This window comes from Vulpes vulpes, chromosome 15, assembly GCF_048418805.1.
Source record: "Vulpes vulpes isolate BD-2025 chromosome 15, VulVul3, whole genome shotgun sequence".
In the NCBI taxonomy this organism is placed as follows: domain Eukaryota; kingdom Metazoa; phylum Chordata; class Mammalia; order Carnivora; family Canidae; genus Vulpes; species Vulpes vulpes.
In genome coordinates, this window is record NC_132794.1 from 4,299,624 (window position 1) to 4,314,424 (window position 14,801).

General features: G+C 55.7%; 1 protein-coding gene across 2 annotated transcripts in view; it reads right to left on the reverse strand.

Moving 5' to 3' along the window:
* FAM3B (FAM3 metabolism regulating signaling molecule B) overlaps window positions 1-14,801 on the reverse strand; it is a 32,612-nt gene that overhangs the window by 17,171 nt on the left and 640 nt on the right. Inside the window, exons 2-3 of one of the 2 annotated variants that reach the window (XM_025983362.2) lie at window positions 9,080-9,223; window positions 711-834 (exon numbers count right to left, since the gene is read on the reverse strand). In XM_025983362.2, coding sequence (XP_025839147.1) covers window positions 711-834; window positions 9,080-9,223 — 268 coding nt within the window. The remainder of the gene's footprint in view (window positions 1-710; window positions 835-9,079; window positions 9,224-14,801) is intronic. The other variant, XM_025983364.2, reaches the window with a different exon arrangement.

The following is a 14,801-nucleotide window of genomic DNA, read 5'->3' on the forward strand; positions in this document are numbered from 1 at the left end:
AGCCGGCGCTCTCTCTCCCGTGTAGGAATTGCTGTGTGGCCCACACATCCTTAGGCCAGGTGGTACGGGCTGAACTGTAGTGTCTCAAAATCAAAGGCTCATGTCCTAAACCCTAGATGCCCCAGAACGTGACCATATCTGGAGGCAGGGCCTTTAAAAACGAGCTCCTTAGGGTTGGCCCTAATCCCTAAGACTGGCATCCTCTACGGGGGAGTCAGGACGCAGACACACAGAGGGGGGACCCCGTGGGGACGCGTCTCGCAGCCCTCAGAGGGGACGAGCCCCACCCACATCTTGACCTTGGCCGCCTCCCTCCAGACCGCGGGGGAATAAGCGGCTGTTGTTTCAGCATCCGGTCTGCGGAGCTTTGGCAGGGCCGCCTGCGCCGCTGCAAACACTAGGCTGGGGGCAGTTCCAGGCGCCAGGATTGACTTAGGCTATCGTGGGTCACGCGGACACACAGACCCGGGAGGTGTGGGCTGCAGAGAGGAACAGCACCTGCTTTCATCCCTGCCCGGAGGGTCACACAGGAAGACGGAAGCACAACTGTGTCTGCGGACTCTTGGTGTTGCCATCACTTGGAAGGGTTATGGCACACGTGCAATAAAAAGCACAAGATACTTATCCACCTGCCGTCAAACGGGGGTTCCTCCCTGGGAAGGGAGGCAATCGGGTGGGGTGGCTGTTTTCTTCTTCCACACGGTACTCACAGCTCGTCCTCAAAGCAGATTTTGGCATACTTGTCCTGGCCGCCCCCGCTGAGCAAGCGGTACGCATAGGTGTTCAAGGGGCACGGGGTCCAGTGGTCGCATTTCTGCCTTTTAGGGGTTGGGGCTGCAACAAACAAGAATACAACAGTCAGCATCACGCAGGTATCTGCCCGCCGAACCCCGCTGCCCGGCCGTGATTGGCAGCCATCCCGTCCTGGGACTTCACACTGGAGAGTCCCGAGAGGGTCACAACTTGTCATCAGCAGCGTCAGAAATTCCCCTGAAGACACAGTTGATTTTGCCTGCGTTTGTCTTAAAGTAACAACTATGCCGAAGGGACGGGGGTGCTGAGTGGGCATAACGATTCCAGGAGGGGTGGGAGCCCCTGCCCAGGGCTGGTCAGCTCACTGACGTTCTGGGCACGCACCGTGGGTTTTGTATCGGGACTAAAGAAAGTCCCCTCGGATCTCAGAGTGCTGGCGAACGAAGGAACAGCCACGTATGGGGCATCATTCCAGGCTGCGTTTATGCAACTTGAAACACACACACGTACACACACACACCCGGGACGCCCACTCTGGCCACCACTGATCCCTTTCCTTTCACTTGAGCCTGAGGCATTGGGCTTTTCTACTGGGGGTGCCATGAGGTCAGCAGGCTGGGGAGATGTCTCCCCAACATCCCCGCTTTACAGGGCTTTCCATCAGGGGAGGATGGGGGCCTGCCTGAGGACCCCAGCTGGCACCAGCAGGCCCACGGTCCTCCCTCACATCCACCGGGTGCGACGTGGCCATCGCCACCACGTGCACCCCCAGCTCACGTCACTGTCCACAGGACCCGCTACGCTGGGCTCAGGTCAGCTCTAAGTCCCAAGTCCCCAGGACAAGAGCTCAGGAGGTGCTCTCAGTCGTCTGGTTTGACCAGAGACGAGCTGTGCTTCTCTGATCCAGGACGCACGGCTATGAGGGACAGCTGGTCGGGAGGCGAGGACATGCACACCAGCCCTGGCAGGCCCTGCTGGGGGGAATCGGGGTGTACATGTTCCCTGCGAAGGCCCAGCGTGCTGCCTGGCCTCAGGGCCTGGAGCTCCCCAGGGACCACACACCCCTTCACACCCTTCACCCCCCCCCCCCCATCACCTGCCCGGCCAGGGCTCAGCTGCCCGGTTTTCTTTCCTTTGTTTTTTTTTTTTTTTTAATTTTTGTTTATTTATGATAGCCACAGAGAGAGAGAGAGAGAGAGACGCAGAGACACAGGCAGAGGGAGAAGCAGGCTCCGTGCACCAGGAGCCCGACGTGGGATTCGATCCCGGGTCTCCAGGATCGCGCCCTGCGCCAAAGGCAGGCGCTAAACCACTGCACCACCCAGGGATCCCCCTTCTTTCCTTTGTCTTGGCGCTCAGTGCTCTAATATCCTGTAACTTCCTCTCCCAATGTCACAGATGCTGAACCCTGCCCCGGCCCCGAGCCCCACACCAAAGCCAAGAGGGACAGCGAGACTTTCTGAACACTTGTGCCCGCAGCTCTGGTCCACCTTGACCGATTTTTCTTCCTAGTAGTCTATTTTTTTTTGTTTTGTTTTGTTTTAAACAAGGAAAGCCCATGAGATTTCCCCTTTCCTTATTTAATTTCTGCAGAAGGAAATTAAACATAACAGGAAAGCAAACTAAAGGGGAAAAAAATCCCATGTATTGTCACCCTGAAGGATCTTTACTGTTTTACCTTTTGGCATATTTTCTTCCAGATTCTTCTGTGCATAACAGAGGTTGGTAGGCACAGATTAAACATACTCAGGCCGTACGGTACTTACGTAAATGTTCACGTAAGACATTCACTATGTTTTTTCTCAATCTCCAGACACCTAAACTTAAAGCCAAGGGCCCAACCATCAACATGAAAAAGTGCTACAAATACAGCATCTTCTCAGTGTCTTGGATTTTAGCTTTTTTTCTTTTTAATTTAATAATATCCATTATGTTAAATGTAGAGGTAATTTACCTGAAAACACAGCGAGCGTAATATCTGAAAATGTAACGTATTGATGAAAAGCACGTGTCCTGTTTCCTGACTTGCAGACATCCTGTATATATATATGGCCTTTCTAGAGTGAACACTCTTTTTTCTTTAAAGATTGATTTATTTATCATGAAGATTGACTTATCATTTGAGAGAGCGACAGAGAGAGAGAGCACGTGAGCACAGACGGGGGAGGGGTAGAGGAAGAGGAAGAGAAGCGGATGCCCCGTTGAGCGGTGAGCCCGACACGGGGCTCGATCCCACGACCCTGGGATCATGAGCTGAGCTGAAATCAATTGTCGGTTGTGGCTGCGTAAGCGACTGGGCCCCCCGGGCGCCCCCAGAGGGAATACTCTTGAAGTGGGATCCACCTTCATCCTACCTGTTACCTGCATTGCCTGAGTGCAGGTGACGCTGTCCCCTTTACAAGCACACAGACTCCTCACTTCTGTGGGGACCCTGCTGTCGTCCCGGCACAGATGGAATGAGAGTCACGGGGACCTGGAACCTGCCCTCTGCTCTGGGAAAACATCGTTTCCAGGTCCTCTTGCCATTGCCACAGACCGTAGGGCTGCACTGGCTGCGTGACGCTCTCAACTGAAAGGACGTTAATCTGTATGGCGAGCGCTGGGCGGGCTGACAGGTGTGCCGTGCTGACTGGCAGAGGGGGACGGTCTCCCACGTACCCCACGGATCTTCCGAGACAAGGCCGGGAGGGCACATCGTGCCTCCTGACCCCCACATGGTAGGGTGATTCAGAGACGGAATGACAGCACATAGGTACAAAGGTGGCCGGGGTGACAGGAAGAAGTGTTTTGCTTTGTTTGAAAGCCAGGAGGCAGGAGTCCACATGGGGGTGGGACCTGGGTGAAGCAGGTCAGGAGGAAACGAAGGGACTGGGGCAGCGCAGGCTGGGTCCCGACCTGAGCTCTTCCTTAATTCTTCCTCCTGCTGGCGATCCCTCCCGTGCACCTGGGGCTCAGGGACAGGAGCCAGGCGGCCGGTCCAGCGGAGCAAGCACAGTACTGGATGGACAAGACTTGACCTGCCCATCTCTGCTGCCCTTTTGGCCTTCTTGCCCAGGATGTTCACCCCAAGGCCTGACGCTGGAGTTTCCCAGGGTGCCTATCCCTGGGGGTCCCTATGGATGATCTCCCATCACCCCTCATCCCGGGCAGGGGGGATGGTCAGTGGCACAACCAGGCAAGGGCCTTGCTGTCCACACAGCAGCCGGCTCCCCTGGGTGCTTGTGGTGGGCTGGAAGCAGGACCCTGTGCCTTCCCAGGAGTGCCGAGGGCAGGTCTTCCGAACCTGTGGCCCTGCCGCTCAGAGGTCCTGGGGAAATGTGGGTGCCCTTCCTGTGGATAGGCACAGGCACAGGTGCACTTTCTAGAAGGGAGGTGCTTGATTCTCATCAGATTCTCCAAGGAGAAGGTGGCTCTCGTGACCAGGGATGACACGGAGGAGGTATTTTCTTGAAGTGCCTGAGAATGGTTGGGGAGTCTGCGTGGCATCTCAAAAAGGCTTTTTTAACCTTCTAACCATTCCCTGGAAGCACAAAATGTTATTATGGGATCAAAGAAAGAAGATCGGGGGCACCTGGGTGGCTCAGTGGATGAGCGTCTGCCTTCAGCCCAGGGCATGACCCCGGGGTCCTGGGATCGAGTCCCGCATCGGGCTCCCTGCAAGGAGCCTGCTTCTCCCTCTGTGTCTCTGCCTCTCTCTGTCTTTCCTTCTTTAGGATGGGGCCGTGGCGGGGTAGACACATCTCACGAGACAGAGCTCTTTCCAAACCCTGCCTCTTGCCCATCATATACCCCAGTAGATTCACTCCCTAATTCCACGGGATTCTTTTTTTTTTTTTAATTTTTATTTATTTATGATAGTCACAGAGAGAGAGGGAGAGAGAGAGAGAGAGAGAGGCAGAGACACAGGCAGAGGGAGAAGCAGGCTCCATGCACCGTGAGCCCGACGTGGGATTCGATCCCGGGTCTCCAGGATCGCGCCCTGGGCCAAAGGCAGGCGCCAAACCGCTGCGCCACCCAGGGATCCCCCACGGGATTCTTATTACACAGATATTTACTCAAAAAACATCTGTTAAATACCAGATACTGCGTTGCCTCTAGGTCCTCTGCATTTTTTTTGAAATTCTTTCCCCAAAGACCGAATGGGAAAGCCCACGTGATGATGCGGGAGCTGATGCCCAGGCAGGAGGAAGAGGCCTGCTCCTCAGGGTCCTGCTTACCCGTCTCCTGAGACACCTGCCTGTTGGTGTAAGTAAGACCCTGAGCCCCGATCGGCACCGTGGCTCCAACAGAGCGGCCTCGTGCTGCGGATTTCGGTCTTAGAAACCATTTTCTTGCTGAGGGAAGTCTTGCCTTATTTCTTATCCTTGCATTCGCTAAAACAAATATAGGTTCTTAGGCGCCAGCTCGAACCCATAGATTTTTTAATTTCCTGGAGCGGGGTCCAGGAATCTGTCTCTTTGAAATACTTCCTGATTTGGGAACCATGACAACGCTCACCCCTTTAGACGAGGAAGGTGACTCCCGAAATGTGATCCTGCCGTTTCTGCCAGGCAAACAGGAAAGGTGCTCCCTGGGTGTGCGTCTGACCACATTTCAGCCATGTCAACTCGCCTCATTGTTCCCAATGAGATTAAAGTCCAGTCCACAGAAATAAAAGCCCAGAAGGCACCCAAAGAGTGCTGGTCTCCCTGATGAGGAGCGACAATGATCTCTTGGGTGCCCCGAGGGCTGTGAGGTGGCACAGATTGCCAGCGCTCCGCTCCATCAGGCTCGGCGGTACCAACGCGGAAGGATGCCAAACCCCGCGGAGAGACGGGGCGGGCGCAGCACTGTCACCCTCGTGGGCCCGTCCCCACGTTCCCCCCCGATTCCTGCTTCTGGGCCCTCACTGTGGGGGCACGGACACGGGAGCCAGGTGGGGAGCTCAGGCCCTACCGGCCACCGTGGTTTTGGAGGACCTCGCACCGTGCAAGGCAGGGGCCAATCTGGAACTAGAAAGAGCCTCTGACATAGAGACGTGTGCCGTGTCCCTTCTGGGTCATTGTCGGAGGCCATGACAACTAGCTAGTGGCAGAATTAGAATTGAAAGTCGTTTTTCCAGCTTTTTGCCGCAACAGCAGCCACTTAGTGGTTGTTAGCTCCTTCGGTCTTGGCTGAGAGTCTAGGAAGGCAGATCGGGTTGGCTTGGCTCCATCGCACGAGGGCTTCTAAGAGAATGACTCGATGACCGCACTGCCGAGGCCCACGGGCGAACATTTCAACAGGATTCTGCTTCACGTACTCTCCCCTGAAACCGACCTTCGAGGTCTAGGGTCGCGAGCTGCGGGTGGGGGCGTACGTGGCTTCCAACCAGACTCACCCCTCGCAGGTGCACACTTCCCATCTCATAGACACGCACTGCAGAAGTACTTGCCGAACGCCCCACACGTCCCCAGCTCCACAGGCCAGCAGCGGTATGAACCCAGGAGGGCACGGACCCGCGGGGTAAGAATTACCTTGGGAAAGCCCAAAGCCAGCGTCACAGGGCCTCTGCAGCCGCACAGCGGGTTGAGTCACTTTAAGAGAATAGTTTATGAAGCAGAAAAGCAACCCAAGGATTAAGGCGAAAGTCCAAGGGGTAGGGGGCAGGTGTCAGGGCAAAGCGCAGGTGGGCTCAGTCCAGGTGGCCTCGGCCACGGGAGGGGTGGGGGAGTGCTCCGTGCTGGCCTCTGGCTCCTCGGCCCCTTTCTTTTGTGCCCAACACTAATCTCACATGTCAACATGCTCCTTCCCTTGCTTCAGATCGGACCAGACGCCAGGGGTCACTGAGGACATTTAGGACAAACACTCCCAGGGAGGCGTCAGGGTCACGCTGCTGAGCCAACAGTATGACCTACGCTCTTTCTCGAGCCCTGTCCAAGGCCAGGTGTACCCTGTGCTCCATGGGCAGAGGAATGCAGGTGTCTATGGGGGGCCAGGCACCCGCTAAGGGCTGTGCAGGCAGCGTCTGGCCAAAGAGGCCTTGTGCTTGCATGGGGGCCACTCTCTGGGGGTGCTGACAACGGCATGAAATGAGCCCTCCCCAGAGCCCACAGAGTGCCAAGGGCGACGCAGCCCCCTTTACTCTTCTCGACATAAGCGCAGGACCACCAATCACTCACTAGGCTCAACCCCCAAACTCCGAGCCCACCAGACGCCCAGGAAACCCTGGCTCCCTCCAAAGTGGAGCCAGGACACAGCCCTCATGCCAGCCGCAGCCACCCCTCCACCCCGCTCCTGCCACCTTTGGGTTTCCGGTAACCATACAGCGCTCCAGTCCCAGGGGAAGGTGACCGGGCCTCCCTGGCCCACCCTGGGGGGGACGAATGAGCCCCTTCTCAGACGACAGAGGCAGCTCCTAGGAGTCCTGGGCAGACTGTGCATTTCATGGGACAATAGAGAAAGCAAGAAAGCCTTGTCCCCCACACCCGTCCCATGCACAGCTCCGCCTTGGCACTGGGCCTCCTCCCGGTCCACCCAACTCCCCAAACGCAAGCATATTCACCATGGAAACCATGAAAAATACAAACACCAACAGGCCCCTGGGTGGAACAGCAGGTTCAGTGTCAGACTCTTGGTTTCCACCCAGGTCATGGTGGCTGGGTCATGAGATTGAGCCCTTCTTCGGGCTTCCTGCGCAGCAGAGAGTCTGCTTGAGATTCTCTCTGCCTCTGCCCAGCCCCCCTCATGTGAGCTCTCTGTAAATAAACAGTTAATTTTAAAAATCCAGGCAGTCATAGTCGATTCCTGGAAACTTGTTGGGTTTGGGGGGGGGGGTGTCCTAAAAGGTAATTAACCTGAAAAGAAATTGTTTCTACAAAATTAAAAAAAAATATTTTATGTTATTATTATTTTCTTTTAAGATTTTTCTCTTTAGGTGATCTCTACACCCAACGTGGGGCTCAGGCTCACAACCACAAGATCAAGAGTCACACGCTCCACCGACTGCACCAGCCGAGTGTCCCCAGCTTTTATAAATTTTTTAGGTCATCACTCAGTTCTTTATATCTGTGCAAGTTATTTTTCTTTTTTTTAAAATTTTTATTTATTTATGATAGTCACACAGAGAGAGAGAGAGAGAGAGAGAGAGGCAGAGACACAGGCAGAGGGAGAAGCAGGCTCCATGCACCGGGAGCCCGACGTGGGATTCGATCCCGGGTCTCCAGGATCGTGCCCTGGGCCAAAGGCAGGCACCAAACCGCTGCGCCACCCAGGGATCCCCGTGCAAGTTATTTTTCTATAATTTATCTCTGTATTAAAAAATTTGCCAGCTTACGTATTCACAATGAGATTTCATAAGAGGGTACACATTACTACTTGAGTGTCAGGCCTGCTTTTGCAAAGGAGATTCTAATGGAGATTTTGAGATTTCATTTTATTTCCAATTTCAGTTGCATTATTCTGAATGCCTATTTTTATTTAATACATCGACATTTGTTTTCCTTTTTTTTTTTTTTTAAAAAAAGATTTTATTTATTTATTCATGAGAGACACAGAGAGAGGCAGAGACACAGGCAGAGGGAGAAGCAGGCTCCATGCAGGGAGCCCGACATGGGACTCGATCCTTGGTCTCCAGGATCAGGCCCTGGGCTGAAGGTGGCGCTAAACTGCTGAGCCACCCGGGTTGCCCTAAATTTGTCTTCCTAACATCATAATTTGCCTTGGGGTCTCACAGAGGGATGAGCAGGGGTATTTACCTTGGAAGGGTGTGGGAACGGAAGGGGCAGGTATTACCTCCCCTCTCTTCTCCTCCTCCTTCCCTTCTTCTCCTTCCCCTCCCCTTCCCCATCCTCCTCCCCTTCCCCACCCTCTTCCCCTCCCCCTTCCTCTTCCTTTCCCCCTTCCTCCTCCCCTTCCCCACCCTCCTCCTCTCCCCCTTCCTCCTCCCCTTCCCCACCCTCCTCCTCTCCCCCTTCCTCCTCCCCTTCCCCACCCTCCTCCTCTCCCCCTTCCTCCTCCCCTTCCCCACCCTCCTCCTCTCCCCCTTTCACTACCCCCTCCTTCCTCCTCCCCTTTCTCCTCCCTTCCCTCTCCCCCTCCCCTCCTCCTCTCCCCTCCCCGTTTGTCCTCCCCCTCCTTCCCCACCCCTCCTTCCCCTCCCCTCCTCCTCCCCTTCCCCTTTCTCCTCCCCCTCCCTCCCAGCTCCTCCTCACTGCCCTGATCATCACCAGCACCACCACCACCACCACCACCACGTGGCCAGCTGGGGCAGAGCTGAGGCCAGGACCCCCTCCTCGCACTGCAGCTGAGCCGCAGAAGTGTTAGTCGGCACCCCCCACCCCACCCCACCCCTGGGACTGGTACTCACCCTTGAGGAGGGGCTTCTCAGCGATGCTCCGGAAGCCGTAGACAGCTCTGGTCAGGGACACCTCTGGAATGAGCTCTGCCAGCAGGTACCCGGAATACCAGGCGCTTATGGAGGCAAAGAAGAAGAACGCGGCCTTCAAAGTACCTGGGGACAGACACGGGGCAACTGTGGAGGCCCAGGGCACGGGGGCCACCCTGACCCCACTTCCTGCGTCAGCGCCTGCAGGGCGCTGTGGGGACCAGGTCCTCCCTGGGAAGTGGCAGGTGGGTAGGGGCCTGGGGGGGGGTGGGCAACGAGGCCCTGAGACTTGGCTGGCGGTGCTGAGACTCTTGAGGTCACGGCAACAGATAATAGAAACGAGGTTTGAATGTTTTCTGCACCAAGTTTTTATTCGTGCTGCTGGTCTGGGTTTCAGAGCTTCCTCCAGTGCTAACACCAGTGACTCGTTAGTGGCCTCATGACCCAACAAGCCTGACGGGGGCCTAAAAAGACAAAAGTGGCTCATTCCTTTGTGAGACAATCAGATTGGAGGAGGCTTTTGGAGGCAGACCGACAATTCCAGAGGGCAGGGATTGTTCTGTGTATGCTGAGAACAGCACCTGGCGTCCTGTGAATATGCAAAGGGTCGCTGTAACTTTGGGAAAAGCACCAAACCTGTCATTATCATCACAGACAAGCATACAGGGAAACCTAAGTTTTGCAGCAGAAGATGCCTGGAGGCAATCTTTCTGGTTGATTGGCTCTGGTATGTTCCTCCCAATTTTTTTTTTTTTTTTAAAGATTTTATTTATTTATTTGACAGAGAGAGACAGGAAGCATAAGCAGGGGGAGCGGCAGAGAGAGAGGAAGAGCCTGGCGTGGGGCTCGATTCCAGGACTCTGGGATCATGACCTAAGCCGAAGGCAGACACTTTGCCGAGTGAGTCGCCAGGTGCCTTTCTTCTTCCCAATATTTAAGGAAAAGACATTACCCGCTCCTAGGTCACAGGAGGCCTAGCAAAGGACAGGGGTAGGAAAGAGAAGGGAGGGCTGGGGAGGGACCTCCCACCTGACCCCACAACCACCTGCACCTGCGGCTGCCTCACTTCTGCACAGGCTCAGGCTAAGTGCCTGGAAATAGCCATCCCCTCCCACGGCCCCCGGGGCTCACCTCGCACCCCCTGGCTCAGGGCCGCTGTGCTGGTCAAGGCCTCCAAAGTCCTCAGTCCCCGGATGACAGGCACCCCCCGTGTGTGTCCCCCCTGGATGACACCCACGCTCCTGAAGGCGCTCCCACTTTGCGGGCACCCCCGGCCCTCTCTGCTGGCATTCCCTCCCAGGGCACAGCCTGGGCCTCTCCTCTGGACCCCAGGATTAGTCCACCCAGACAATCCTCTGAGCTCCCAACAGGGCTGCCCAACTGCCAACCTGCCGTCTGCGCCCCGGGAGGTTGGGGCCTCACACTTCGCCCGTCCCAGAGGAAAACCCTTCATTCTCCCCTCCCCCCCGCCCCACCAGATCTGCCCGTGGCCCACATCTGGACCATCTCAGTGGATGGTCGGGGTCAGGTGCCAGACACCTGGAAACCTTCCTTCATTTCACACTTGCCCTCCCGGCGCTGATGGGACCCGCCGGCCAGTCTCGTCGGGGTCACCTCCACCATAAATCTCACCTCCACAGGCTTTTCTTCATCTCTACTGCTCCCCTTCCCAGGCCACCACCATCACTACTTCCCTCTTGAGGGGGGGGGGTTGGGCGGGGGGGGGGGGGGAGTAACAACCCCACACCCTGCTGCGTTCTACAGTGTGTGGACTCGCCACAGGGGATGTGATAAAGGTCGTATCTGGACTTTGTCCCATCTCCTGGCACAGACCGCCTACAGCCCTTGGTATCTCCTGGTAGGACTATCTGCTGTTATTCTCCAGAGGCCCCTTTCGGCCACACCTGAGCTGACGCTCACAGGACAGAGGTCAAGGAGTGTCCCCAGGTGGCTTTAAGGGAGAGGATTGGAGGGCTTGAGGGCTCCACCCGGCCTCTGACCTCCAGGAAGGAGACGACGGGGAGCCTGAGGTGGCTATGCAATCACCGAAGAACTCTGGACTCCCGAAGCCCGATGCTGGGCCTCCTCCTGATAGCAAATGCACGTGTGTGTGTTTGTGTGTGTGTGTGTGTGTGTCTCCGAGGCTGGGGCCCTCCCAGTCTTCCACCCAGAGGCTTCCTCGTATGGCCGGCGCTCCGGATCCGTGGACCGTCCACAGGGGATGTCCCCTCGGATGGCACATTTCAGTTTCATGGGACGAGCTGGTCTTTTCCAAGCGTGCACGCCAACGTCCGTTAGGTTCCTCCATTATTCCAAACCGTGCGGCCCCCGAGCCTGTTAGAAGGTCACGCAGGGGTGGCTTCTGTAAGGACAGGGTGGCCGCTGCAGTTTGCGGGGCTGAAGGGACACCTCCACGCTGGGGAAACGAGCCACAGGAAACAAACTGAGAGCCACGGGCTTGGCTGACTCCGTCCCCACAACTCCTGTTGGCTCTGCGCTGGTCACACTGATCCGCGAGCCTCGGCCCTGTCCTGCCAGGGACCTTGGTGTGAGTCTGTCCCTCCGCCTGCAGGGCGTGCTCCTCCGTGGCCTCCGGCCTTCTCTCTGTCCCTCCAGGGCTCCCCCAGCCTCGGCGCAGCCTGCCACACAGCCCCTCATCAGCCCTTCCCATGTCTTGTTGGCACTGCACACCAAGGGTCTTCCCCCTCCGGGGCTGTGCCCGCACACCAAGACAGTGCATGGGTCACAGAGGTTCCAGAAAATTCTTTCAGAGGCACACGGAGCAAGCAGTGCGGTGTGCCTGCTGGAAACGGAGTCAGTATCGATTGGTTCAAGGGCAACAATAGGCCTTTGTGTCCTGTGTGTGTCAGATCGCAGCTGGACTCTTTTAACCAAGTGTCATATTTAAGGAAGACAATGGGCAAACCAGAGACGCATTTGCAGGATCTTCTGGTCGCCACGTCTCGGGTGAGGTCTCTGAGCAGAGGTGCTGTTTAGCTCGGAGGACACTGAAACAGAACATGATGCTACCTTCCAAATGTGTAGAGACAGCTACACGGAAGGGAGACGTGACTCTGTCCCCAGCTGAACAAGGACACACGAATGGAAGTGACGGAGGGTCACGATGAACGCGCCCTCACGGGCACAGCTATAAACCACAGCTGGCCTGCCTTGCAAGCAATAAGCTCCCAATCCCGGACGCCTCCCGGGAAAGCGGAAAGCATCGGTGCTTTAGGTGAGGGGTGAGCAGGTGACGTTAGGCCTGGGGAGAGCTGGTTTCTGCCGTTGGCCCAGAAAAGCCAAGACCTAGAACTAGAGCCACCTCGAGGCGGAAGGAGAGGCCAGGCGGCATGGACTGGGACCAGTCCACCAGGAGAGTTTGGGGGCCCATGCCAGCGGCCAGCTAGACCGGCAGCCAGTGCGCAGGCCTTACGGTCGCAGAAGTAGCCCAGGTGCCAGGGGAACTTATGCTGGAGGAGACAGCAGTCCTAAGACCAACTTGCGCTAAGCCAGGCTACAGGTAGGGGGATCCCAGGGCACTATCTACCCCTCCAGCCCCGGGGACCCTGAAGAAGGTAACTCCGAACCCCTCAAGAACACATTTTCTTTGGTGGGATCTCCTTCAGCATGAAGCAGGGTGAGGAAGCCGTCACCAGCGGCCTCGCCAACATGAACCCAAATCCCCTTGCCCTGGACCTCCTGCACCTCTTATCCTGGGGGGGCGGCAGGGGTACGAGAGGGCTGAGGGTGGATGAGCCCTACTCGTCCTCCTCGAGACTCGGCTGCTTTGGCCTCAGTAGGCACTGCTGTCACTGTCCTCCTGCTGGCTGAGGCTTCACGGCAGAAAGGCTGGGAAAGGGAAACGTCACGCCTGAACGCCACAGGTTTGGAAGGTGGCCTGCCTGGGAAGTTTCACACACCAACGCCCTACTTTGGAGGGGTCAGGATGACCGCTACCAGGCAGCTGCCCCACAGGTGGCGGTGGCTTAACTTACTCCACCCATTCGGTCGGAACGTCCCTCCTGTGGACTTTCTACCTGGGACAGACCCAGGGCCTGACTGACCCAGGAAAATGCTGCTTCTAAGAATGTTGCCGAATCCCGAGCTCACAAAATCCAAAGGAACATGGTTCCGAGTTTCTGCAGGTGACTCTCCCCTAACCACACACGTCCAGATGAACACAAATCTGGTGTTAGGTCAAAGCTTTATGTGAAAGGACCACATGGCCCATGAACGACTCACAAGGGCTATGTGAGAAAGAGGTGTGGGTAGGAAGTAACCAGCAAAACGTTTTCAAGAATATAAAATAGAGGGATCCCTGGGTGGCGCAGCGGTTTGGCGCTTGCCTTTGGCCCAGGGCGCGATCCTGGAGACCCCGGATCAAATCCCACGTCGGGCTCCCGGTGCTTGGAGCCTGCTTCTCCCTCTGCCTGTATCTCTGCCTCTCTCTCTCTCTCTCTGTGACTATCATAAATAAATAAAAATTAAAAAAAAAAAAGAATATAAAATAGAGGGACGCCTGGGTGGCTCAGCGGTTGGGCATTTGCCTTCGGCCCAGATCCTGGAGTCTCAGGATCGAGTCCCGCATCGGGCCCCCTGCATGGAGCCTGCTTCTCTCTCTCCCTGTGTCTCTGCCTCTCCCTCTGTGTGTCTCTCATGAATAAATAAAATTATATGTAAAAAAAGAATATAAAATAGAGGGGTGCCAGGGTGGCCCCATTGGTTAAGCATCTGCCTTTGGCATGGGCCATGATCTTGGGGTCCCTGCTCAGCGAGGAGCCTGCCTCTCCTGCTCCCGCTGCTTGTGTTCTGTCAAATAAATAAACAAATAAAATCTTAAAAAAAAAAAAAGAATGTAATATGGAAATAATGAGGGGCACCTGGATGGCTCAGTGGTTGAGCATCTGCTTTAGGCTCAGGGCATGATCCCAGGTCTGGGGATTGAGTCCCACATTGGGCTCCCCTGCAGGGAACCTGCTTCTCCCTCTGCCTGTGCCTCTACCTCTCTCTGTGTATCTTTCTTGAATAATTCTTTTTTTGTTTTAAAAGGAAGAATGAAAAAAAATCTTCCAAAATAGCTATGAAAGTCAGTGCCCCAAGAGAGATGTTTTCTCCCCTGCCAAAAAGACCTATTTCCACCCATTTATCCTACAATCCACACGAGTTACCAAAAACAGTGCCATTCATAAAGTTTTGCAGAGAACATGACTATTTCACACGATAAAGAAAAACCTTAAACTCTTGTCTTCCCAAACTTTGGGAACGGAGCCGCGAGGGTGGCGCTTAGAGCTTTCTGGAGTGTGCCCCAACGAAAGGCGGTTTAGTCCACCACCTACCCGGCAGACCAGCTGCCCTCCTGGGAGGGGGAGGTGGCCACCACAGAGAATTCACCATTTCTGAACTTCCCATTTTTGCACAAGATATGCTCCCTTGCTCCAGAAGGAATCCGGATTCCTCAGATTATAGGAAGCAAACAGCAAACCGAACCAGGAAGGCAAAGGTGGGCAGGTCCACCGGGGAACCCCAGAGCACCCTGTAAAGCAAGGCCGGCAGACGCGGAGGTCAGGACCAGCGGCTTGGAGAGACCACATGGCTGGTGGGATGAGCATTTTGTTTTTTCTTCCCTTTTTCCTTTTTTTTCCCCCCAAGCCTTGTGCAGGCTCAAGTAATTTGATACTTGGGGGAAAAAAAACTTAAAAGCGGC